The 27,645-nt window shown below is 41.5% G+C and overlaps 1 protein-coding gene and 1 long non-coding RNA gene across 2 annotated transcripts in view; both read right to left on the reverse strand.

Moving 5' to 3' along the window:
• Positions 1-27,645, reverse strand: part of LOC125905936 (scavenger receptor cysteine-rich type 1 protein M130-like) — a 362,554-nt gene that overhangs the window by 182,604 nt on the left and 152,305 nt on the right. Inside the window, exons 11-12 of the mRNA XM_049604264.1 lie at positions 17,870-18,175; positions 17,491-17,778 (exon numbers count right to left, since the gene is read on the reverse strand). Of these exons, the coding sequence (XP_049460221.1) occupies positions 17,491-17,778; positions 17,870-18,175 (594 nt within the window). The remainder of the gene's footprint in view (positions 1-17,490; positions 17,779-17,869; positions 18,176-27,645) is intronic.
• The window catches only part of LOC125905949 (uncharacterized), an 86,152-nt gene continuing 80,422 nt past the window's right edge, over positions 21,916-27,645 (reverse strand). Inside the window, exon 2 of the long non-coding RNA XR_007451721.1 lies at positions 21,916-22,082. This is a non-coding gene — a long non-coding RNA (uncharacterized LOC125905949). The remainder of the gene's footprint in view (positions 22,083-27,645) is intronic.

Raw genomic sequence — 27,645 nt, forward strand, 5'->3', positions numbered from 1 at the left:
CACAAAGAAAAAGCCTGGATGTTCGGCTGAAGGTCTGTTAGCAAAGAAGGAAAGTGACCAACGGAGAAGGCAAACAAAGATTTGTATTGGCGTGACTTTTCCTCGGTGGAGAGCCCTGAAGGAAGAAATTTGGCTGAGGGCAGACACGGATGTTGCCTTCCTGCTGTTGGATAAGTGAGTGACTTGGTTTATAATTATATTATGAGTAGTATGTGTTGCTGTTACATGTACTGGACCTAGAACTTTATTATTTTCTTGGAAATGGTGCTATGAACGTAATGTAATGTTAGCAACCTGGTGTTCGCCACGTTGTGTAGCATTGTGTACACGGTGTGAAGCGAGTGTTACTCTGTGTACACGGTGTGTGGCAACTGGTGTTACTCTGTTACTCTGTGTACATGGAAGTGCCGGCTTATTTGTTGTAATAATGCTTTATCTGCTGGAAGGCGACAGAAGTTACGCACTATAGCTTTAAAGGTGAGCAGTGGGAGTTAATATTACTCGGGAAATGTACCATGATGATTCTTGATTCATTGTGCAAATCTCTTACAGGCTACATATAATCTCTCTCATTTAATGCTCATACAGCACAAATACAACTGGACAAAACCTGTCAGTCTTGTGGAAATAATTTAGTCCATAATGTATAAGAAGTCAGTGATGTGGTGCTCATAGAAAATATATTTGTAGCATGACACAGATGCTGACCAGCCTGACAGCCTGCCTGGAAATATAGTGAGTATTGCCTGAAGGACATCCATGGTGTCCACAATTGCTGTGCTAACAGATATGTGTTGTACAGAATTCACAAACTGTCAGACAGCTATATGCAAGTCATCTACAGAAACAGATAGCCCTGGCAGATGTGAAGCTCCAGTGTGAAAAGAGGAAGCTGCAGGACATGGAGCTTGACAGACAAATAAATAAAAAGACCTCAAGGAAACTGGAAATTAAGAAACTAGAGAAAGAAGGAAGTGATTTTAATGCACACTGTAAGCATGACTGTGATGAAATGTATTAATCAATGTTATTTCTATCTCTCTCCACAGCTCCAAGCAGACACTGAGTGATTACAGTATTTTTCATTTCAATAAAATGAGGGTACACTGGAGTTACTGGTCCAGTTAACTGGGAATGTAATTTGGTCTTTGCTAGGTGCTCCAGTTCCCCGGTCCAGCCTTGCCACTCAACACTGTAGCCTATTTATTTATATACAACTCTAATTATAATAATGGTCATTTTTATATTATATTATATTATATTATATTATATTATATTAGGTTGTGTTACGTTATATTGTGTTATTTTATCAATCGATATATAGATATGCAAAAAATAGAAAAAGTGAGTGCTGCACTGGGTCAAAACTGTCAGGAGACAAAAAACTGCTCAGGTGCTCTTCAAAGACAGGGAATGAAATAGACGCAATAAAAACAGAAGGACTGTCCTGATTGTAAACTGAAAGTTTTTTGGTTTTTTTTCTCTCTCTCTTTCTTTCTGTTCTTGAAAGAATTGATTTGTCACATGATCAATCAATCAATCAATCAATTTTATTTATAAAGCCCAATGTCACAAATCACAATTTGCCTCACAGGGCTTTACAGCATACGACATCCCTCTGTCCTTATGACCCTCACAGCTGATCAGGAAAAACTCCCCAAAAAACCCTTTAACGGGGAAAAAAAACCGGCAGAAACCTCAGGAAGAGCAACTGAGGAGGGATCCCTCTTCCAGGACGGACAGACGAGCAATAGATGTCGTACAGAACAGATCAGCATGATAAATTAACAGTAATCCACATGACACAATTCAATTCAATTCAATTCAAATTCGCTTTATTGACATGAAAGTTATAATAACAATATTGTCAAAGCACTTAGAGAATTAATAACATAAAATAAAATAAGTGTAAAAATAGTATAACAACAATAATAGTAATAGTATTAGTAGTAAAAGTAGTAGTAAATAATAGTAATAATAAGTAATAACAAGTGATATATAAAATTTAACATTAAACTGTATACATGTATGTGTGTCTGAGGGGGTTGAAGTGTTACATTGTTGTGTTTATGTGTGTGTGTGTGTGTGTGTGTATTAGTTGTGTATCTCAGTGTCCACTGGTCGTTCTCAGCTCGTTACAGCAGCAGATGAATTTTGCTGCAGTCGTTAAACATTTGGGGATTTCTCCCAGTAAATAAGGGAGTTTCTCTGTGTCTGTTTTAAATTCAAATTCGGGGCATGTTTGTGTTATATGTGTGAAATATTTGTTTCTTAACGTTTGATATTTTGGACATGAGGTGAGGAAGTGGAGCTCTGTCTCTACCTGTCCTCTGTCACACTGGGAGCAGAGTCTGTCCTCCTCTGGCAGCCAGTTCTGTCTGTGGCGACGTGTTTCTATGGCAAGACTGTGTCCACTGAGTCTGTACATAGCCAACACTTTCCTCACTGAAGCACTTTGGATTGTGCTCAGATAATTTGCTAACGTGTCTTCTCTTGTGAGGGCCAGAGAACATTGTAATTTACTCTGTGTTTTGGTTGTTTCTTTCCAATATGTACTGTATTTTTCTTTCTGATGGTTTATCATTTGGTTGGGTCTGATTGGGTTGGTGTTTTGGTCTGCAGAGAGCCTCAGGACCAGCCGGCCGAGGACTCTTCTCTGGGCAGCTGAGGGCTTTGTGATGGTATGTCTGTGGGTGACTTGACTTCAGGTGGTTGTAAAATTTAATTGATCTCTTTTGTATTTTTAAAATAAGGGGTATTGGCGAGTTCTGCTCTGCAGGCGTTGTTTGGGGTCTTTCTCTGGACCTGCAGGATGTTCTTACAGAACTCAGTGTGAAACTTTCTATGACTGTTTTGTCCCATTTGTCGAAATTTTGATTTAATTTTGGACCCCAGATTTCACTTCCATATAGGAGAATTGGTTCAATTACAAATTGGAATATTTTTAGCCAGATTCGAATTGGAATGTTTGTTTTTATATTTCTTTTTATGGCGCAGAAAGCTCTTCTGGCTTTGTCTCTCAGATCCTACACAGCCATGTTGGTGTTTCCTGTGTATGTGATGTTTAGGCCAAGGTATGTGTAGTTTTTTGTCTGTTGTAATTTAGTGTTGTCCAAATAGAAATTGTGTGTGTTCATTAGATTTGTGCACTGCTTTTGAAAGATCATTATCTTTGTTTTTGTGGTATTTACTGTCAGGGCCCAGGTCTGACAGAAGTCCTGCAGGATGTTCAGGTGCTGTTGCAAACCCTCTTTAGTGGGTGAGAGCAGCACTAAGTCGTCTGCATATAGGAGACTTTTGACCTCTGTGTCTTTCAGGATGAGGCCAGGTGCTGTGGACCGATCTAATTGGTTTGCTAATTCATTGATATATAAATTAAAGAGGATGGGACTGAGGTTGCATCCTTGTCTGACCCCCCGGCCCTGGGAGAAGAAGGCTGTTTGTTTGTCTCCAATTTTTATGGCATATCTGCTTTTTGTATACATATCTTTGATGAAATCGTATGTTTTCCCCCCAATTCCACTTTCAAGGAGCCTGTAGAAAGGAGCCTCGTGCCAGATGGAGTCAAAGGCCTTTCTGAAATCAACAAAACAGGCGTAGACCTTTCTTTTCTTTACATTTAATTCTTGGTCAATTAAGGTGTGGAGAGTAAATATGTGGTCAGTTGTGCGGGAATTTGGCAAAATCCAATTTGGCATTTATGTAAAACATTATGTTCAGAAAGAAAATTTACTATTCGTTTATTAATGATGTTACAAAATATTTTTCCCAGGTTACTAGTGACACAGATCCATGTAGTTATTTGGGTCATATTTATCCCCAGATTTATGAATTGGAGTTATTAAACCTTTGTTCCAGATGTCTGGAAAAGTGCCAACTGATAGAATTATGTTGAATAGTTTGAGAATCGCCAATTTAATTTTATTGTTTGAGTATTTGATCATTTCCTTTAATATTCCATCGACTCCACAGCTCTTTTTTGTTTTGACGGATTGGATGGTTTCTGTGAGTTCTTGTTCTGTTATTGGGTAATCTAGGGGGTTTTGGTTTTTTTTTTTTTTAGCGCAGATTCCAGGGTTTTCCATTTATTGTAGATATTGTTTTGATCACTATTTTTTGTGATATTACTATACAGATCTCTGAAGTGATTAGTCCAGGTATTGCCATCTTGAAGTGCCAGTTCATCTTTCTGGTTTTTGTTTATGGTGTTCCATTTCTCCCAGAACCGGTTGGACTCTAAGGATTCCTCGATTTCACAGAGCTGGTTCTTGGTGTGCTGTTCTTTCTTTGTTTTTAGGGTATATTTGTATTGTTTCAGAACATCATCATACTGAAGGCGTATGTTCTGGTTATCTGGATCTCTGTGTTTTTGATTGGATAATCTTCTTAAAGTTTTTCTCAAGTTTTTGCATTCGATGTCAAACCATTTGTTGTTGTTTATTTGTTTATGTTTTTGTTCGGAGATTTTCAAATTAGATAATAAAGCCAAATGATGAAAAATTGAATTGATTTTGTTCACAGCAAAGTTTACACCAATGTTATTATGAGGAAACATTTCAGATAGAAATAAATGAATTAAACTCTGTATTTGCTGATTTTCCAGCGCCTCCTGGTACTTCCCTACACTGTCTGGTTTCCATCTGAATGAGTGTGTGCAGTTATAAAGCTGACATGGTCGGGGGACGGTGTTGTTGGATGGTGCCCTTTTCAGATAGATTGTGATCTTGCTGTGGTCTGAGAGGGGTGTGAGGGGGCTGACTGTGAAGGCTCTGAGAGACACTGGGTGTAGATCTGTGATGAAGTAGTCTACTGTGCTACTGCCCAGAGCTGAACTATAAGTGTAGCGACCCAGAGAGTCCCCTCGCAGCCGGCCGTTGACTATGTACAGACCCAGTGCACGACAGAGCTGCAGAAGCTGGATGCCACTTGTATTTGTGACTTTATCAAAGCTCTTTCTGGTTGGGCATTCAGGGAGGGGGGAGTATATCCCTCCAGGTAAATGTTTGTCTACATGGGTGTTCAGAGTGTTTGCTCTTTCCCTGTTCGAGCATTCAAGTCTCCACAGATCAGAATATTTCCCATGCTTTTATAATGGTTAATGTCTTCCTCAAGGATAGAAAAACATCAGGGTTATAGTATGGGGATTCTGATGGTGGGATGTAGACTGCACACATGTAGACATGTTGCTCAACACAAAGCATCTTTTTGTTAATTTTCAGCCAAATATATGATTCTGCTTTTTTAATTATTTCTAATGAGTGAATGAGTTCTGATTTATACCATATAATCATGCCTCCTGAGTCTCTTCCCTGTGTGATTGTGGGATTTTTTTGTTGATGGGATAATAATCTCATTGTATTTTTGAGGACGACCAGTGGAAACGTCTTCTCTGCACCATGTCTCCTGTAAGACAATGATGTCAGAGTCTTTTAACTCTCTAATAAAGTCAGAGTTTCTGCTTTTTAGACCAAAAGCAGAAGTTCTGAGACCTTGAATGTTCCAACAGGTGAGTGTAAGTGACTTCATCTGTAATTGTGAGCTGTTCAAAAACAAATGCTTAAGATGAACACTGAAAGAAAAGAAAAATCATGTGTAGATAAATAAAAGGAGCGAAATAATATATGATAAGTGAACTGATAATATGTGGTTTGAAATATTGTTAGGAATTGTTGTTTTCTAATAAACCACTTAAAAAAAAAAAAAAAAAATCTAAACATCATGTTTAACAATTAACTATTATTTGATCATTAAGCTCTCTGCTCTTCTAACAATCAATTTAAAAATCTAAACATCATGTTTAACTATTATTTGCTCATTAAGCTCTGGGCTCTTCTACCACGTCCCTATGAGGCGAGAGCATAGCAAGTTTAACATGTGTTGTATGTCCCTGATGTCACCAGAGGAGGGGGAGGCCGATGCTCCTCTCACAGCTGCAGCGTAGCTCCGTCCGATGTTCTGCTGCTCTTGTAGTCTCGTCTCTGCTGTTGGGAGGAGGGGGGGTACGGGACCTCCAGGCAGGGTGGTTCTCCGGCTGGGTATTGGAGGTCTGTGTTGGATCAGCTGTGGTGTAGGCTGCTCGTTGTGATGGTGGTGATGCGGCGGGTGTCGTGGGCCGGCCATTCTCTCTGATGCTCTGGGGTGAGTGTATCGTGGGGGTCTGGGTGGTCTGGAGGGTTGAAGAGATCTTGATGGTCTGCGTGGGATCTGCGCTGTGCGGTTGTTCCTTGGGGTATCTGTAGGGTTCCTGCTGAGGGCAACGTCTTTCAGGGTCTTGGCAAAGATGGGGACTGCTTCTTTGTGCAAATGGACGTTGTCATAAAGGCAGTCCAGGTCTAGAGTTGGATGTTGAGCCAAGAAGACGTTGGTTTTGAGTGCGCAGTCCCTGGAGAGGCTGAAGTTCACTCTGTCTATGGTGCGGGGGTGGAAGTCTCTCCTCTGCAGCAGTGTGGAGATGACGATCCTGCTGTTGGGGAAAGTGGTGGAGGCCTTCTCGATCACTCTCTTCAGAGAGTCTGCCACTCTGTCCTGTTGGGGCCTTAAGTCATTGGTGCCTGTATGGATGATGATGTGGCTCGGCTCACCGAGCTCACGCACCATCAGCAGCTCCAGAGCTTTCTTCGTGTTGGGGCACCAGATCTTTTCTGCTCTGTGCCTTGGGAACAGGGTTTTTTCATCCAGGAACTTTCCATTAGAGTTCATGAGGAGGAGGATGTCAGCCCTTCTGCCTGGGAGTGTTTGTTGACTCTGGGCTGTGTCTGGATGTGGGGCTGTTCCTGCTGCTGCGGTAGTTTCAGGTCCAGAGCTGCAGGTTGGGTCTCCAGTGGACATGGGGGGTTGGCTGGTGGTTGGGTCAAGGACTTGCCCCGAGGTGTGACTAGAGGTTGAACTTGGTATATGTATAGTGGGGGAGCTGGTTGGGAGAGGAAGGTGAGTAGGGGCTACATTCGGCTGCGTTGGAGGGAGTGAGCCCTCGAGGAGAGGACTATGTTGTTCTTCAGCCGGTGTAGTCTGAGTTTGGCTGGACCTGGTCTGGATCTGAGGGGGGTCTGTGGACATAAGGGACTGTATAGAGTTCAGTCTTACTTGCTGACTGGACAATGTTCTGTCCCTCTCCTTCAGTTCCTCTCTCAATGTGGCCAGCTCAGCTCTACAGTCGTCTCTGTCTTTCTGTAGTTCCTTCACCTCTTCCCTGAGATGATCCAGCTGGTTCCTCTGATTAGCTGCTTCTTGTTGAATCTCTCTCAGTTGTGAGTTGACATTGTCCAGTTCTCTCTTGAGTGTTGTTACGATGTCATTTTTGGGATGAGAGTTAGGTTGTTGTTGGTCCATCTGCTCCATCTGGTTTGTCTGGAGCCGGAGGAGAACAGGACGCTTTGACTCCCAGGGTTGTTGGTGTGCCTGTGAGATTCTCTTTCTCCTTCTCAACACTTGGTTTCATAGCAGCAAAATCGTGCTCAAACTGTCCAAGGTATCCTTGTATCATGGCAGTTCCATTTTTGAACAGGTTGATTGTTGTTCTGGTTGAGTCTGGATCATTGTCTTCCAATATACTGATTTTCCATCCATTACAAATGCCTGTTCTCTTTATTGTTGAGTAATAAGAGCTGATGACATTCAGCCAGGCATAGGGTTCATCAGTCCAGAAGATTAGATTGCAGGTCCTGCCATCTTTGTAGTGGTCCAGGAACAGGGTTTCTGGTCTGTCTCGCAGTGTTTTTTGTTTATATTTGTTCCTTGCTGTTTTGCTCTTAACAGCTGGAGGATAATCGATTGTTTCAGAGCAGGTAGACATCTTGACACAGTTGTTGATATTCAAGGATCTGTATGTTTTGCCTTGAAATAGGGAGGCTTCTATTGCTGCTGCTGCTATTGATGCCGTTGCTAGGCAACCACACACAGCCAACTGTTGTTTAGCTAGGATTAGCTTGTTAGCTGTTAGCTTCAATATTTCAGTTGGAGCTTGTTTTATAGATATAATTGACAAAACTCACTGATTTCAGTGTCCAGTAGCTGGCTGATTGCTGTCACTTTCCTTGTCCTCTCCTTCCTCTTCCTTCTTTGTTTTGCTTTTTTCTTCCTTTGTTTGATGTCTCTCTCTCTCTCTCTCTCTCTGAAGTTTTCCTCCAACTGTATTTCCTCTCTTTCTTCCTCTTCCTTTTGCTCTCTTTCTCTCCTCTGATGAATTTTCATCACTCCTTTTACAATTTTCTCATAAATCTTCTGTGTTCATCCAACTTTTCGACAGAAAACAACTGGTTGATTCAGGAGCTATCATGAAGCATGACTGCTCTGCTGTTACTGAGGAACTAATGAGGAAATAATAAGGAACGAATGAGGAATTAATGAGGAACTAATGAGACAGAGAGAGAGAGACAGAGAGAGAGAGACAGGTAATGACAGTAGCTTACAACAACATTATTGAAAGTAATAATATTATAGTTATAGTTCTGGCTACTGTGGTACAATATGTTGAAAGTATGTATTAATATCTGGCAGTATACATGTGTGACAATAGTCATATGTGTATAATAACAGTAGAAGTATGACTAATGACTAATGATGGCAGCAGCAGCAGGAGGCATCTGGCAGGACCACGGCAGCAGCACAACCACACACGTCACGCTGTCCAGGCACCGCTGTGATATGAGTTAATCTGAGAGACAGTGGAGCACAAAGGCTCCGGAGAAGAAGCCGAGTTAGTGACATGCAGAATGGCCGAGTTAGCAAGATGCAGTAATAGAATACGAGAGAGAGAGAGAGAGAGAGAGAGAGAGAGAGAGAAGGTGCCCGGTGTATTATAGGGGGGTCTTCCAGCAGACTAGGCCTAAGTCAGCCTAACTAGGGGCTGGTACAGGGCAAGCCCTACATGATCCAGTCACATGAGCTTTTCACACATTCCTAATGTGATTTAAACACCTGTTTGTAATTTGACTAGCTCATACCCTGATGAAGACTCATTGAGTCAAAACGCGTTGATTTCCCTGTGCTCAGGACAGTCCTTCTGTTTTTATTGCGATATATAGATATATTTTATATTACTATGTATATGCCTCACCTTACCCAAACATGCGCACATGCGCGCGCACACACACACACACACACACCGATGTACTGTACCAGAGCCACCCAAATTATCTTTGTATCTGCATGTTTTTGTCTGTTAGTCCATCTTGTTTGTTCCCACTGTCACTGTCATTATCTTGTAATTGCCACACAAATTCAACAATGAACCCCCCCCCCCCAAAAAAAAACAAAAAAAAAAAAACAGAAATACATACATACAGTTATGAAACCTAATAACTACTAATTGTGTGCTACCAATGCCAAATACACCTCCTTGTACAGTATGTGTATTCCAACAATTAATCCTTTTATTGGTGAGGATATCTGCATGTCAAAGTGTCCTTAGGCAAAATGAAACTGAGGGCATTAGTGTGTGTCTTACAATAGTTGAATGAGCAGCTGCACACTGCTTAGCGTTTTTATCTTAAGCACTTTATACTTTCTATAAACATAATTAAAATAAACTCCTGCTATAAAAGCAGCTATTTTATAAAATCTGCAAACAAAGCAGCTATTTTAAGAACAAGAAACAAAACAGCTGTAAAATCATCCGTGTGATGGTCATTACACGGCTCCGTGCTGTCCGGCGCTGGATTTGCGGACCCAGCAGTCTGCAGACGTAGGGGATGCCTTCCCTGTGAACCTGTACTGCTCATACAGGTGGTCGTCATCAAAAAGCAATGGGTCCGACCTGTCTTGAAGCACTCTCTCCCATCGGAATGCCCTTTGCAGAATTAGTGCCTCTTCATCCAAAACATCATTCAAGAACGGACACGCCATTGTGAAGGAAGAAACACACATGTGCATGGGACTTTATATATTGCCCTCATCACTGACTTCATTGAAGACACCTGACAGTGCATATCACACCAATAATTAGGACAAAAATAGGTAACACTTTACAATAAGATACACAAAATTAGAGTAGTTACTGAGGAATTAATGAGGAACGAATGAGAAACTAATGGGGAACGAATGAGTAGTTACTGAGGAACTAATGAGGAAATAATAAGGAACGAATGAGGAATTAATGAGGAACTAATGAGGAACGAATGAGTAGTAACTGAGGAACTAATGAGGAACGAATGAGTAGTTACTGAAGAACTAATGAGGAACGAATGAGTAGTTACTGAGGAACTAATGAGGAACGAATGAGGAACTAATGAGGAACGAATGAGTAGTTACTGAGAAATTAATGAGGAACGAATGAGGAACGAATGAGTAGTTACTGAGAAACTAATGAGGAACGAATGAGGAACAAATGAGGAACTAATGAGGAACGAATGAGTAGTTAGTGAGGAACTAATGAGGAACAAATGAGTAGTTACTGAGGAACTAATGAGGCACTAATGAGGAATGAATGAGTAGTTATTGAGGAACTAATGAGGCACTAATGAGGAATGAATGAGTAGTTACTGAGGAACTAATGAGGCACTAATGAGGAATGAATGAGTAGTTACTGAGGAACTAATGAGGCACTAATGAGGAACGAATGAGTAGTTACTGAGGAACTAATGAGGAATGAATGAGTAGTTACTGAGGAACTAATGAGGCACTAATGAGGAACGAATGAGTAGTTACTGAGGAACTAATGAGGAATGAATGAGTAGTTACTGAGGAACTAATGAGGCACTAATGAGGAATAAATGAGTAGTTACTGAGGAACTAATGAGGAATGAATGAGTAGTTACTGAGGAACTAATGAGGCACTAATGAGGAATAAATGAGTAGTTACTGAGGAACTAATGAGGCACTAATGAGGAACGAATGAGTAGTTACTGAGGAACTAATGAGGCACTAATGAGGAATGAATGAGTAGTTACTGAGGAACTAATGAGGCACTAATGAGGAATAAATGAGTAGTTACTGAGGAACTAATGAGGCACTAATGAGGAACGAATGAGTAGTTACTGAGGAACTAATGAGACACTAATGAGGAATGAAAGACTAGTTACTGAGGAACTAATGAGGCACTAATGAGGAATGAATGAGTAGTTACTAAGGAACTAATGAGGACCGAATGAGGAATTAATGAGGAACTAATGAGGAACGAATGAGTAGTTACTGAGGAACTAATGAGGAATGAATGAGGAACTAATGAGGCACTAATGAGGAATTAATGAGGAACTAATGAGGAACGAATGAGTATTTACTGAGGAACGAATGAGAAACTAATGAGGAACTAATGAGGAACTAATGAATAGTTACTGAGGAATGAATGAGTAGTAACTGAGGAATGAATGAGGAACTAATGAGGAACGAATGAGTATTTACTGAGGAACGAATGAGAAACTAATGAGGAACTAATGAGGAACTAATGAATAGTTACTGAGGAACGAATGAGGAACAAATGAGGAATAAATGAAGAACTAATGAGGAACTAATGAGTAGTTACTGAGGAACTAATGAGGAACGCATGAGTAGATACTGAGGAACTAATGAGGAACTAATGAGGAACGAATGAGTATTTACTGAGGAACGAATGAGAAACTAATGAGGAACTAATGAGGAACAAATGAGGAACTAATGAATAGTTACTGAGGAACGAATGAGGAACAAATGAGGAATGAATGAAGAACTAATGAGGAACAAATGACTAGTTACTGAGGAAATAATGAGGAAAGAATGAGTAGTTACTGAAGAACTAATGAGGAACTAATGAGTAGTTACTGAGGAACTAATGAGGAACGAATGAGTATTTACTGAGGAACTAATGAGGAACAAATGAGTAGTTACTGAGTAACTAATGAGGAACTAATGAGCAATGACTGAGGAATGAATGAGGAACTAATGAGCAATGACTGAGGAATGAATGAGGAACTAATGAGGAAGGAATGAGTAGTTACTGAGGAACTAATGAGGAACGAATAAGTAGTTACTGAGGAACTAATGAGGAACTAATGAGGAACGACTGAGTAGTTACTGAGTAACTAATGAGGAACAAATGAGTAGTTACTGATGAACTAATGAGGAACAAATGAGTAGTTACTGAGTAACTAATGAGGAACTAATGAGGAACGAATGAGTAGTTACTGAGGAACTAATGAGGAACGAATGAGTAGTTACTGAGGAACTAATGAGGCACTAATGAGGAATGAATGAGTAGTTACTGAGGAACTAATGAGGAACTAACTATTCGTTAATGGTCAGTTCTTCATTAACTCATGATCAAATTTCATAGAGGACTTAATCACGACTTAATAATTAGTAAACTCGTTACTTCATCAGTAAAATAAAGTAATAAGTAAAACATTACTCAATAACCTGTCCATTAGTTAACCTTTTTTATGTCCTAAAGTAAAGTGACACATAATGAGTAGTCTTTCATTACTTCATCATCATCTTTACAATTAGTTCCTTAACAAAAAAAAATAAGCAGACAGCAGGATTCTTGAGAAGAGTTTAATTAATTATTTTCAGACCACATACACATTAATATGACCATCCATGTCATTCTGTACGATGATGCCTTAGAAATAAATATGATAGTGTGTCACATTTTAGGTAGGCTAAGCTTAAAGAATTTATCATGGGGGCTGCGTGTAAAGTACTGTTTACCGATCACACCGTTGTTCACAGTACAGGTGTTTGAGGTGCACAAAATTTAGAGTAGTTACTATGAAACAAATTTGGAATGAATGAGGATCTAACTATTAGTTAATGGTCAGTTCTTCATTAACTCCTAATCAAATTTCAGAGGAGTAGTTACTGAGGAACTAATGAGGAACTAACTATTACTTAATCATTACCTACCCTTTTTGAGTACCCTAAAGTAAAGTGAGACATCAAAATGAGTAGGTAATGATTACTGAATGAGTAGGTAATGATTCAGTACTCGTTACCTACTCATTTTGAAATAACCTGCTACTCATTCGTTCTGACTGAGTAGCAGGTTTTTGATTTTGTTTACCTTAGTTCCTCAGTAACTACTCATTAGTTCCTCATTAGTTCCTCAGTAACTACTCTAATTTTGTGTACCTTATTGTAAAGTGTTACCCAAAAATAATATTTGAAATGTTTAATGTTTTTTTATTATTGTAGGCTAAATGTATTTTGTTTGTTTAAAAATGGGTCAAATACATAACAACATGGAATAACTGTAAAACACATTGATTTCCGATGGCAGTGACAGCTGACTGGACAGATAAGGCACCAGGGTAAACTAAGAGCCTAACTGCACAGAATAAATCTCCATGGTAACATATGCACCACTACTTTTGAACAACCGAATCAAAGCTAAATTAAGCCAGAATAACCAACATTTCCCGGCTTAATCCCTTATCTAGGTTTGGAAAAACAGGGCTGTGGAAGATAAAACTTGCTCTCCACAACACGCTGCCTTTCTCTCTGTTCTCCGGACAACAGTACGTCTGTTTTTCTTCTGGCAGGGCTCAACACTACCCTGCGCCACTTGTCCCGCCCCTAACCGAGGGAATGGCTTGGATTGGCTGTTAGTTTGTTAAAACCCATTAACAATGCAGAAACAGAATGGCTGACATTAGACTGATAACAGGTTAGATTGCATGGCTCATTACACTGATGGTGGTGGTGGGAATGATGGCGCCAATGTGTGTGGCCTGCCATCTGTCTCTGCCAGTGTTGTGTGTGTTTGTACTGTTTATGTCACTTGTTAGTTTAAATGTCAACTCGCTACTGGTGTGTGATCGCCAAACACTGGTGAATATTAAACTTTCTGCCAAAGATCTGGTGGGGTTTGATCATGGTGGACAGAAAACTTTGCCCCCGCTCCTATCGGGGATCCCAGCTCACCTCTCCGGCGTAAGCGCCACCGCCACCGGGGTAAACGCAGCGGTCGGCTGGTAAGGCTGAAGGCCTGTTTGGCGCGCACTTCCATGGCTTCTTGGACTGAGTATGGAGCGGTGTCTCACCTCTTTATTTCTCGGCACTCACTGGACTCTGTCGACACATGACTGGTACCTGTCGTCGGCCCGGATGAGGTGTTCCAGCCCCGCGGCCCCTGCTCTCCTCGTTTTAGACACTGTGGCTCCATTAAAAACCAGTCGGCCTAAAACTAAATCTGAACCCTGGCTAAATGACACAACTCGTGCTGTCAGATGCGAGTGCCGTAGAGCTGAGCGCAAGTGGAAGAAGGACAAACTGCAGGTGTCTTTTCAAATATTAAGGGACTGCTGGCGTCATTATCAGACAACTGTGAAAGATGCTAAAAGAAAAACATTTCTCTGATATTATTTTGTCAAACTATCACAAGCCTCATGTTCTGTTTAAGACTATCAACTCTGTTCTTAATGCTCCACAGACTGTCTGTATTGAGGCTTCCCCTGCTGTTTGTGAAGATTTTCTTCACTTTTTTATGGATAAGGTCACTTGCACTAGGGCTTTAATCTCACCTTCTGCTTATGACCCTTCAGTCTCTGTCCCCTGCTCAACTGTCTTTGGCAGGTTTGAGGATGTGACTCTGTCCATTTTACAGGAGATTGTTGGTCTTTTGAAGCCCTCTGGTTCTCCCAATGATGCTGTCCCCTCTTGACTATTCAAGGAGGTTTTTCCCACTGTGGGTCCATCTGTGCTTGCAGTGATTAACAGCAGTCTGTCCTCAGGTGTGGTCCCTGAAAATTTTAAACATGCAGTAGTGCAACCTCTAATTAAAAAAACAGGTCTAGATTCTGCAGTTCTGGCTAATTACGGGCCTATTTCCAAACTTCCTTTCCTGTCAAAAATCCTTGAAAAGGTTGTCTACCGTCAGTTAATGTCCTTCCTGGAGGAGCACAATATTCTCGTATTTTCCAATCCGGTTTTAAAACATTGCACAGCACAGAATCAGTGCTTTTAAGAGTTTTTAATTATATCTTTTTACCTTTTTAATCCGGTGACTGTGTTATTCTTGTACTTTTAGACTTAACTGCTGCTTTTGACACAGTGGACCATGATATCTTGATCTCACGTTTGGAGCAGTGGGTGGGCATCAGTGGCATAGCACTGGAGTGGTTCAGGTCGTACTTGGCAGATCGAACTTTTTATGTAAGCCTTGGTGACTCTGTATCCCCCTCTGCTCCTCTGTCGTGTGGTGTCCCACAGGGCTCGGTCCTAGGCCCTCTTCTCCTCTCTCTGTACTTGCTCCTGCTTGGTTCCGTACTGAAAAAGCATGGTATTTTATTTCACTGCTATGCGGATGATACTCAGATTTATATGCCTCTTAAAAAGAATGAAGCATACTCTGTCAGTCCGTTCCTTAAATGTCTTGACGACATAAAGGCCTGGATGGCTCTGAACTTTTTAAATTTTAATGAAAAGAAGACTTAAGTGATGGTTTTTGGTGGCACCACTGAGACCCTCTGTATAGATCTGGGTTTCTTGGCCCAGTACGTCACTTTAACTCCCAGGTTAGTGATGTTTGGTTTGGACTCTAATCTCAGGCTCGACAATCAGATCAAGGCAGTCGTTAGATCAAGCTTTTTCCAACTGAGGCAGCTAGCCAAAATAAAGCCAATTCTTCCAAGGCAGCACTTTGAGACAGTAATCCACGCCTTTATCACCACTCGGCTGGATTACTGTAATGCACCTTATGTGGGGGTTAGTGGGTCCTCCATCAACCGTCTCCAGATGGTTCAGAACGCTGCTGCGCGTCTTTTAACTGGCACACGTAAACATGAGCACATTTCCCCCATTTCCCCCATTTTAGCCTCACTCCACTGGCTACCCATACACTTTAGGATTCATTTTAAAATTCTTTTATTTGCTTTTAAATCCCTAAATGGTCGTGCCCCGCCCTACCTCTCTGAGCTGCTGCATACGTATTCACCTACCCGCTCTCTCAGGTCAGCTGATCAGCTGCTCCTGAGTGTGCCAAAAACTAAGCACAAGCTCAGAAGGGACTGTGCTTTCGCTGTGGCAGCCCCTAAAATGTGGAACAATCTGCCTCTGCACATTAGACAGGCGTCCTCTCTGTCTATTTTTGAATCTCTTCTTAAAACGCATCTCTTCTCCCTGGCCTTTGACACCCTGTAAGACGTTGATTTTATTTTGTTTTATTGTTTGTTTTATTTTATTTTATTGTTTGTTTTTATTGTATAACTGTTATTTTTTTTTTACAAATGTTTCATGTCTCTTAATTTATTTTACTTGTATTTTATGCCTTGTGCGAGCTGTTTTGTCTTTTATTTATTGTCTTTTATTTATTCTTCTATACAGCACTTTGGTACTCTGTTGTTGTTTTAAAGTGCTTTACAAATAAAGTTGGATTGGACTGACGTCAGGTCAAACAAACTCCTTTTCTCCTGAATAACAGACTTTTAAAGGAACGTAAATCTTTTTATATCTATTTATTTAACTTTATAAACTGTAAATATGATATTTATGCATTTATACAGTTCATATTTTAACCAGTTTTAGTATTATGAACTGTTGTTTTTCATGCAACTATTTCTATGCTGTGTAACTGATTTTATGCGCTGTAGTCGGAATGATTTTAGACAGGGCTACACCTGTAAAGGACGACAAGCTGCCAACACTGAACAGCTGCACACTAGTCCTACTCAGCACCACTCTCCCTCTATGTCTCTCTCTATGTCTCCATGAAATTATGAATGAAAGGCTTAAAGTTTTAGTAAGAAGACAAAGTTGTGTCAGTGTGAACACGCTACACATCGTTAGCTGTTGAGTTCATTTTACTGAAACCATGAGCACCAAATAATTCATTCAGATTACCAGTGCAGTAAACAAGGGAGACAATAAAAGAGCCAACTCCCTACCTCTGAAGCAGTCCTACAGTCTGAATATGTGTCCAATCCCTGATTATTTATAGTCCTTTAGTCTGTAAGGCTCCACTGATCACAATCATTCAACTGTTCCTTCATCAAGTCAATCCCAGGTGTGAATAATGTGCTGTGAAGTCCATTGCTAACTGTGCGTGCTAACTTTGGTCAGTTCAATATGTTCTCATCTTCCTGCACTGTGTTGTTGGGTATGTTTGTTTTCGTTACCTTTGTGGCTACAAAATAAAAGGTGTCCCTGAGTTTTTCTGTGTATTGGCCCCCCGAAGACAGCCCTAACAGTTCAGCATGCACTCCAAGTTCAGACGGTCAACAGGCTCTGCCATGTGTTTATTGTGGCCACTGTACTGCAAACTTTAAAGGCTGTTTTCTCTCAATCATGACTCGCTGATAGTCGTTATGTCAGGTGACACATTTTACTGAATATTTCAGGTCAAAAAACAAAACTGATTTTAGAAAACAAAGAATCTGCTTTTTCCAGCTGTGTATGAAATTATATGAGAAAGATATATATCTTGGTGCATTCAGCAGCTGATTTACTGAGGAAGCAGCTCATCAGACTCCATCATGGCTGCTGGAGACAGTCTGCTGCCATTCTAGCTGGAACATGTGTGAGTCAACCTGGGGACATTACTGTCATAGATGATGTCACTGATGATGTCACTGATGGGCTTACCTGAGCAGGTGAGATCCAGGATGGAGGAAGAGGAAGATGATGCTGCACACTCCCTCAGAGCAGATCCAGAGTGAACACAGTCAGAGTCGATCCTCCACACAGGTCTGTCTGAGGACTCCTCTCCCTTTCCTACAGAAACAGCAGAGCCACAGTCCAGATCTCTGCAGACAGCACCTGCTGTCTTCAGGGTCCAGGGAGAGTAAAAGCCATTCACTGGTCTCCATTCTCCCTGTTTGACCTCCAGTGTTCCTGCACAGTGACTGTCTCCTCCCACCAACCTGACAGGCTCTGAACAGAAACCAGAGAGTCATCAGTAAAAGAACAAAGTGAGTTTCATTAGAAGAGAAATGAACCAAATCAAAGCTGCAGCCTCTTCTACCTGAGCAGGTGAGTCCAACAGCTTTGCCAGGTGAGCAGGTGTTTCTATCTGAGCCTGAGCTTCTACAGTCCAGGAGAGCAGACTCATGGCCTCCACACTGGAACTCTTTGGTCCACATTGGAGCCTCCACTTCTCCATAGAGCGCCCCCTGGAGGACTGAAGGAGCCCCACAGCCAAGCTCCCTACAGACCACCTCTGCATCCTGCTGGTCAAAGTCAGCTTCACACACTGAGGACCACCTCTGGTTAGACTTCACCTCCAGTCTGCCTGAGCACAGACTGGTCCCATCCACCAGCCTGACAGAGTCTGGAGAGATAATAGAAGATAAAATAGAGAGAGATAAAAGACACCAGACACTAAATAAAAAGATGTCATCAAACAACAATTCACTGATTCAAACTGGACTCACAACAATTCCAACATCACTTCATCACCAACAGCTTCTGCTGAGGCAACACCACTGACACAAACCACATGTAGAACTGCAGTACACCATAATACTAGAACCAGTAATATTAATAATAATGAGAATTTGTTACATTTATTCATGATGTCTCCATTTTTGACCATTTTGGGCGTTTGTTTCATTTTAAATAAAGTCTTGTCTTTCACAGAATGAAACTCTTGTCACCAAATTCAGATGATAAATACAATTTTGAAGCTTGTAAGGACGACAAGCTGCCAACACTTAACAGCTGCACACTAGTCCTACTCAGCACCACTCTCCCTCTATGTCTCCATGAAATTATGAATGAAAGGCTTAAAGTTTTAGTAAGAAGACAAACTTGTGTCAGTGTGAACATGCTACACATCGTTAGCTCAATTAGATTCTCCACAATTCAATTGTTGAGTTCATTTTACTGAAACCATGGCCCTGCTTAATTCTAGGTCAGGAGTTAATAAAACTTTCCTGTTGAATGACTTCTTCAGCTCCCGCAAACTTGATGTTATGTTCGTGACGGAAACTTGGATCCCTGCTGGTGATGATACCCCGTTTTCGGAACTCCTTCCTCCAGGCTGCTCTTTCTTTAGCTCTCCCCGCTCCTCGGGCAGTGGCGGCGGCATAGCCTCTGTATTCAAATCAAATCTCCAGTGCCATCTGTCCCAGCCTGTGCCAAGCTATTGCAGCTTTGAATTGCAGCTTTTAGAATTTGTCACCAATATGTCACCTCCCGTCCTTTGTGTCACTGTATATCGTCCACCAAAATACAGCTAAGACTTTATAAATGACTTGGCGGACTTCCTGTCTGGGATCGTAGTGAAATACAACCACATTTTAATTTCTGGTGACTTTAACATCCATATATGTTGCGAATCCCGTCCTCTGGCCAGGGAATTTTTAAACCTGATTAATTCTTTTGATTTTACCCAGTGCATAACTGACCCTACACATGAAAAGGGGCATACTTTAGACCTTGTCCTGTCCTATGGTTTGTCTGTCCCTGTCAATGAAATCTGTGCAACAGCATATATATCCGACCACCTACCCGTGCTGATAAACGTACCGCCCCTGCACACAGCCGGTGCGCTATAACCCCCATGACTGCAACACAGTTTTCTGCTGCTTTTACTGACTCCCCGCTATGTACACTAGATGAAAAATGTTCTCTTAGTGCTGACGACATATTGTCTCTTTTCAGCTCCACATGCACTGAGATCCTGGACTCTGTTGCTCCTCTCAGGTTAAAGCGCACTAAACCATCTAGTCAGCCATGGTTAAATGAATCGACACGTGCCCTCAGACGCGCATGTAGACACACTGAAAGAAAATGCAAGAAAGATAAGCTCCTTGTTTCCCGACCTTGTTTCCTGCCTGTCTGACTACCAGAGAGCTGTCAAAACTGCCAAAACTGCCTACTTCTCTGCCATAGTCTCTAATAACAGCCATAAGCCCCAAGTTTTGTTTAATGTTCTTAACTCTCTCATTAATCCTTGTGATGTCTCCCCCCTTGTACCATCGCCTTCCCTCTGTAATGACTTCTTTCTTTCTAAAAAAGCTTCTGCCCTCAGACCCACCCTCACTTGTGTCGGGCCCATCTCAGACTCCTCTACCCTCTGCCCTGCTATGCTTGACCACTTTGAGCCTCTGTCCCTCTCCCAACTCTCAGATGTAGTCAATCATCTGCGGCCTACAAAATGCCCCTCAGACAGTATACCCCCCCATCTTCTCAGGGAAGTATTTGACTCAGTTGGAGATAACGTCTTACTGCTGATCAACACCAGTCTCAGTTCAGGCTGTGTCCCCGTAGCCTTTAAGCATGCTGTGGTGAAACCTTCAATCAAAAAGAAAAATCTGGATCCCTCCATCCTCTCAAACTTTAGGCCCATATCTCAGCTCCCCTATTTATCCAAGGTTATAGAGAGAGAAGTACATAACCAATTGCAGTCTTTTTTAGCCCAGCACAACATTCATGAAAAGTTCCAGTCTGGCTTCAAATCTAGACACAGCACCGAAACTGCCCTGCTGAGAGTCTTTAATGACTTGATTTTAGCTGCCGACTCAGGTAACTCTGTCATCCTGATGCTTTTAGACCTGTCAGCCGCCTTCGATACAGCTGACCATGGGATCCTGCTACACTGCCTCGAGCAGTCCGTGGGCATTACAGGCTCCGCCCTTAGCTGGTTCAGGTCTTATCTGACAGATCGGACTTTTTCTGTGCAGTCAGGTCACTTTTCCTCTGCTGCAGCCCCACTGACCCGCGGAGTCCCCCAAGGCTCCATCTTGGGCCCTGTTATTTTCTTGTTGTATATGCTGCCTCTAGGTGATGTTTTTAGAAAGCACAAGATTTCACTCCATTGTTTTGCTGACGACGTCCAGATTTACCTGCCACTAAGGTCTCTAAGCAAGGACGCAGTGCAACCTCTACTGGATTGTTTGAGCGATGTCAAATCTTGGTTGAGCTCTAATTTCTTAAATCTTAATGAGTCCAAGACAGAGGTGATCCTGTTTGGAGGCCACATGTCCCCACGCAGCTCCGCAGATTTCCTGGGCCCCCCTGAACCCCAACATTCGTTCCTCTGTAAAGAATCTCGGGGTGGTCTTTGATAGCCAATTCAAATTTGACAAACAGATCAGTGCTGTTGTCAAAACTAGCTTTTTCCAGCTACGTCTTCTAGCCAAAACCAAGCCCTATTTCTCAGCTGCAGACTTTGAAAGGGTGATCCACGCCTTCATAACCACCAGATTAGACTATTGTAACTCCCTTTATGTTGGCCTGGATCAGTCCTCCCTCAACCGTCTACAGCTTGTCCAGAATGCTGCTGCTCGCCTCCTCACGGGCAAGAAAAAGCGCGACCACATCTCGCCAGTTTTAGCCTCCCACCACTGGCTCCTGGTCCGTTTTCGTATTGATTTTAAACTCCTTTTAATTGTTTTTAAAGCCCTCAACGGTCTGGCCCCTCTGTACCTCTCTGAGCTCCTTTTGCGCCACACCCCAACCAGAACCTTAAGGTCTTCGGACCAACTACTGTTGGTGGTGCCAAAAACCAGACTAAAGTCCCGAGGTGACAGAGCCTTCGCAGCGGCTGCCCCCAGGCTCTGGAACAGCCTCCCCCTTCACATTCGATCTTCCCAGTCCCTTGAGACTTTTAAATCCTCCCTAAAAACCTTTCTCTTCCACCTGGTGTATCATTCAGCCTGAGCACGATGATCTCAAGTTGTTTTTTTTGTTTTTTTTTAAATTGCTATTTTAATGTTTGCACTGTTTGCTCTGTCTTCTTATCGTTGTTTTCTACATCTATTCTATTTTTGTTACTGATATTCTTTTAACTCTGTACCCCCCAATGTGCAGCACTTTGGTCAACTGCCGTCGTTTTAAATGTGCCCTAGAAATAAATCCTGACTTGACTGACTGGTGACAGCCCTAACAGTTCAGCATGCACTCCCAGTTCAGAGGGTCAACAGGCTCTGCCATGCGTCATTGTGGCCACTGTACTGCAAACTTAAAAGGCCCTTTTCTCTCAATCATGACTCGCTGAAAGTCGTTATGTTAGCTGACACATTTTACTGAAGATTTCAGGTCCAAAAACAAAACTGATTTTAGAAAACAAATCAATCAATCAATCAATTTTATTTATAAAGCCCAATATCACAAATCACAATTTGCCTCACAGGGCTTTACAGCATACGACATCCCTCTGTCATTATGACCCTCACAGCTGATCAGGAAAAACTCCCCAAAAAACCCTTTAACGGGGAAAAAACGGTAGAAACCTCAGGAAGAGCAACTGAGGAGGGATCCCTCTTCCAGGACGGACAGATGTGCAATAGATGTCGTACAGAACAGATCAGCATGATAAATTAACAGTAATCCACATGACACAATGAGACAGAGAGAGAGAGAGAGAGAGAGAGAGAGAGAGAGATGCAGGACAGACGGTAATGACAGTAGCTTACAACAACATTAATGAAAGTAATAATATTATAATTATAGTTCTGGCTACTGTGGTACAATATGTTGAAAGTACATATTAATATCTGGCAGTATACATGTGTGACAATAGTCATATGTGTATAATAACAGTAGAAGTATGACTAATGACTAATGATAACAGCAGCAGCAGGAGGCATCTGGCAGGACCACGGCAGCAGCACAACCACACACGTCACGCTGTCCAGGCACCGCTGCGATATGAGTTAATCTGAGAGACAGTGGAGCACAAAGGCTCTGGAGAAGAAGCCGAGTTAGCGACATCCAGAATGGCCGAGTTAGCAAGATGCAGTAATAGGATACGAGAGAGAGAGAGAGAGAGAGAGAGAGAGAGAGAGAGAGAGAAAGAGAGAGAGAGAGAGAGAGAGAAGGAGAGAAGGTGCCCGGTGTATTATAGGGGGGTCCTCCGGCAGACTAGGCCTAAGTCAGCCTAACTAGGGGCTGGTACAGGGCAAGCCTGAGCCAGCCCTAACTATAAGCTTTATCAAAGAGGAAAGTCTTAAGTCTAGTCTTAAATGTGGAGACGGTGTCTGCCTCCCGGACCGTAACAGGAAGATGATTCCACAGGAGAGGAGCCTGATAGCTGAAGGCTCTGGCTCCTGATCTACTTTTGGAGACTTTAGGGACCACGAGTAACCCTGCGTTCTCAGAGCGCAGTGTTCTGTTGGGAAAATATGGCACTATGAGCTCTCTAAGATATGACGGAGCTTGACCATTTAGAGCTTTATAAGTTAACAGTAGGATTTTAAATTCAATTCTGGATTTTACAGGGAGCCAGTGCAGAGAGAAGAATCTGCTTTTTCCAACTGTGTATGAAATTATATAAGAAAGAACATTTAGATTGTTTTTAATCAACATATTGGATGGGACATTCTGAGTGTATTTGAATATTGGGGGCAATACCCCCCCCCCCCCCCATATATTTTAATTAGGGCTGAGCACCACACAGAGAAGTGAAACAGTTTTCACTGTCTTATTTTTCAGAGATGATCTGTAAGCCACAATAAAAAAAATGTGTTTTGAAAATGATCCCTAAAATCTCAAAGGGATAGGGGCTGGACTCTCCTTTAAGGAGTTGTCCAGGGTGAAGGACGCCACGTGGGTGTGGAGATACTGACGAGCCTGCGGCTGAGCTGAGCTGATCAAAGTTGTGTCCAGTAGGTCATTGGTGCCTGTTATGGTGGCAACCAAAGAACCTGCTGCTGGAAACCAGTGGCTCAGAAAGCTGTCAAGCTGAAGAAGGAGTTCTTTCAGGCTGGTTGGTGGTTGGCCCAGGGGACTCCTGAAGCAGCACACATGTATGTTTCATATATACAGATATGTATCTTGATGCATTCAGCAGCTGATTTACTGAGGCAGCAGCTCATCAGACTCCATCATGGCTGCTGGAGACAGTCTGCTGCCATTCTAGCTGGAACATGTGTGAGTCAACCTGGGGACATTACTGTCATAGATGATGTCACTGATGATGTCACTGATGGGCTTACCTGAGCAGGTGAGATACAGGAGGAAGGAAGAGGAATCTGATGCTGCACACTCCCTCAGAGCAGGTACAGATTGAACACAGTCAGACCTGATCCCCCACACAGGTCTGCGTGAGGACTCCTTTCTCTCTCCTACAGAAACAGCAGAGCCACAGGCCAGATCTCTGCAGACAGCACCTGCTGTCTTCAGGGTCCAGTCAGAGTAATAGCCATTTACTGGTCTCCATTCTCCCCGTATGACCTCCAGTGTTCCTGCACAGTGACTGTCTCCTCCCACCAACCTGACAGGCTCTGAACAGAAACCAGAGAGTCATCAGTAAAAGAACAAAGTGAGTTTCATTAGAAGAGAAATGAACCAAATCAAAGCTGCAGCTCCTCTTCTACCTGAGCAGGTGAGTCCAACAGCTTTGCCAGGTGAGCAGGTGTTTCTATCTGAGCCTGAGCTTCTGCAGTCCAGGAGAGCAGACTCATGGCCTCCACACTGGAACTCTTTGGTCCACATTGGAGCCTCCACTTCTCCATAGAGCGCCCCCTGGAGGACTGAAGGAGCCCCACAGCCAAGCTCTACAGACCACCTCTGCATCCTGCTGGTCAAAGTCAGCTTCACACACTGAGGACCACCTCTGGTTAGACTTCACCTCCAGTCTGCCTGAGCACAGACTGGTCCCATCCACCAGCCTGACAGAGTCTGGAGAGATAATAGAAGATAAAATAGAGAGAGATAAAAGACACCAGACACTAAATAAAAAGATGTCATCAAACAACAATTCACTGATTCAAACTGGACTCACAACAATTCCAACATCACTTCATCACCAACAGCTTGTGGGTCATTCAATGAAATCGATGCCTTTTCAACTTTGGAAATTTAAAAGTTTAATTAAATTCAAATTCTAATTTTTCAGTAGCCTGGGATTAAAAACAGTTGAAAGTTACAATAACCTGTATTGTGCCCTTTCAGGCTGTGGAATTTCATATTTTATGACTGTTTCTCTCCTTATTGTTTTGATGGTTTTGCCAACCCTGTTACCACAGAAAGTATTACTATATCTAATATTCCTAATTAGACTTCTGTAATAGATGGCACATTTATGAGCAGTACTTAAATCCCTGTTTTCATTCAGATTATCAAGTGCACCCTGATTTTGCATGGCCATCACATGTCTATTAGGAAAAAAGATATTTTTTTAGAAGAGAAATAAGAAAAGAATGGACCTGTCCAAAATATAGTATAGTTTAAATTATAATGATAAGAGTTGAAAGTCTCTTTTAATCGTCATTTTGACATTTTTATGAAATTAACACCAACAATAGGATTGACTGCCAGCCCTGTTACAGTAACAGCTGATACACATTTTACTGCCTACACTGAACATCTTTGTCTGCACACTACTATGAAGTTTCCCCTCCCAAGTCACAGGGTATTGTTCTGCACTTGATTGGTATTGTTATATCAGTGAAGCACGTCACATTTCTAAGAGGTCTCATGTTGTTGTTGTTGTTGTTGTTGTTGTTGTTGCAGTTCCATGCACGCATTATTGACAATTGTTTTGGAATCATTTTTGTTATTGAGACAGATTGTTTTTATGTTGGTAATTAACATATTAAAACACAGTGAGTCATATTTCAAGTGGTATTAATTTAGGAGGATTTAACAGCATTTCATTTAATTAACATAGTAACCAACAGTAAAAAGGGTTTTGTAGCAGTTAAACAGGACTTAGAACAACCAGACCATACAAACATATCAAATATGGAAGCGAATCGTGACTAATATTTAAATTAAAATGTATTTGCAGAAATGCTTTTTCATCTTAAGAATGTGGCTGCATTATTTGACTCATATACGTATAAAATTAATCATCAATCATCCTATTTGCATTTTAATTTTCTTCTTCAAGACTGCTCATTCTTTTACTTAATTAAAATGAAAAAGAAAAAGTCATCTGAGATTTAATTTTCAAAATATCCCCCAGCAAATAGATACCAAAATTGAATTTGAAAGGTAAAATTTGAAAATTAAAATGCATTTACAGAAATGCTTTTTCATTTTAAGAATGTGGCTGCATTATTTCACTCATAAATAAAATGAATAATCAGTCAACCTATTTGCATTATCTTCTTCAAGACTGCACATTTTATGCCATAATCAAAAAGAAAACAAAGAAGACATTGCTATTTCATTTTCGTGGTCTGCCCTGCAAGAGTGAGTGATTCTTCACTCTTCTTCAGCTGACCGTGCTACCCATCTAATATGGTAGGGGGCGGTGTGCACATTTGATATATGGATGCATCACAGATCATGGCGCTCCCTGAGATTGTGCTTTATAAACATCGGAATTTCCTAAAACTGAATAAATACCACACATAGCAACACAAAACTGCTTTGCTAGCTCAATCATGTTGTAACTAAGATATCTGCTGGAAAAAATAATTTTTTCATGGACTGTTCATTGAGGATACGGAGTTAATACGTCTGCTGACATGACAGACTTTTAAACTGGTAGCAGGTGCCGTGTCTCTCAGTGTTAGTAGGCACTAGGGTTGCTACGGGTTACCTGCACAGCTGTGGGCGTAGGTGGTGATCAGTCACATGTAGGTTAGATAGGGGAGTCACAGCTGATCAGTGTTATGGAATGAGAATCAGGGGAGGCCACACAGTTTTTCAACCATGTCTGTGTGTGTGTCGAGTGAATGGTTTTTCCTTATAATCGTAGTATTTTTGTCCTTTTGCACGAGCTCGTTTTAAGTCTTTTTTACACTCGGCTTTTTGTAGGAGTTTTTAACGTTTTTGTAAGTCAATAAAGTGTTCAAAGCGTACCATGGAGGGCCTCGTGTTTGCACCAACATGAGTTAAAAATGGCTTCGGATTCCCTCAACTGGCATTTTTGTAGTTGGATTGCCGATACACTCAGCTTGAGCTTATACTTTGTAGACACTGTGATTTCCCAAAACTAAATAATAGTCCAGCAACTTTTCCGGAGGAAACCCTGTGACATTGACACGTTAAATAATTTTCATACATACTGCCTTGGTTTGATTCTAACCCATACAATATGGCTGTCAAATATTGAATCTACTCGTGAAATTAATAAATTATGCACAGCTAAGATTAACTGATATGATATGGAGTACCTATTGACATCAGTGTGTAACAAGCCTGAAGGCCATAGCTAACAAGGTGCAGTCAACAAAGACCCTTGTAAACTTGTATATGTTTCATAGATATATTTACACTACTATTAATTCAGCATGATCTTGATCATCATAGAAATTAAACTGCATCATGCCATCTTGCTGTTCTGCATTAAATTGTTAAGCAAAAAAATATCCATTGATCAAAGGAATTGTTGGACTGTATGTTTATCTATATTATCTATCAATATCAATAAATCATTACATACATAAGTAATCATCTTAAATATTTAGGCTAACATAATTAAGATCTGCCCCGTAAAAGTGTGTGTATAGCGCACTGAATGAGTGTTTGGTGCGAAGATGTTATCACCGCTTGTCATAAGAAAACACAATGCGCTCACTTGTAAGGTCCTCTTCACACCTAACACTCATTCAGTGCGCTATACACACACTTTGACAGGGCACATCTAAATTATATTAGGCAGCTTTGTATGTATGAAAATTATTTAACATGTCAATATCACAGGGTTTCCCCCGGAAAAGTTGCTGGACTGTGTGGTTTTATTCAGTTTTGGGAAATCACAATGTCTATAAGTAAGTATAAGCTATAAGTATAAGTATAAGCTGCTACTAGCTTAAATGACTGTTAAGTCAGCGGACGTATTAACTCCGTATCCTCAATGAACAGTCCATGAAAAAATTATTTTTTCCAGCAGATATCTTA

The sequence above is a fragment of the Epinephelus fuscoguttatus genome, linkage group LG18 (assembly GCF_011397635.1).
Source record: "Epinephelus fuscoguttatus linkage group LG18, E.fuscoguttatus.final_Chr_v1".
Taxonomy (NCBI): Eukaryota; Metazoa; Chordata; class Actinopteri; order Perciformes; family Serranidae; genus Epinephelus; species Epinephelus fuscoguttatus.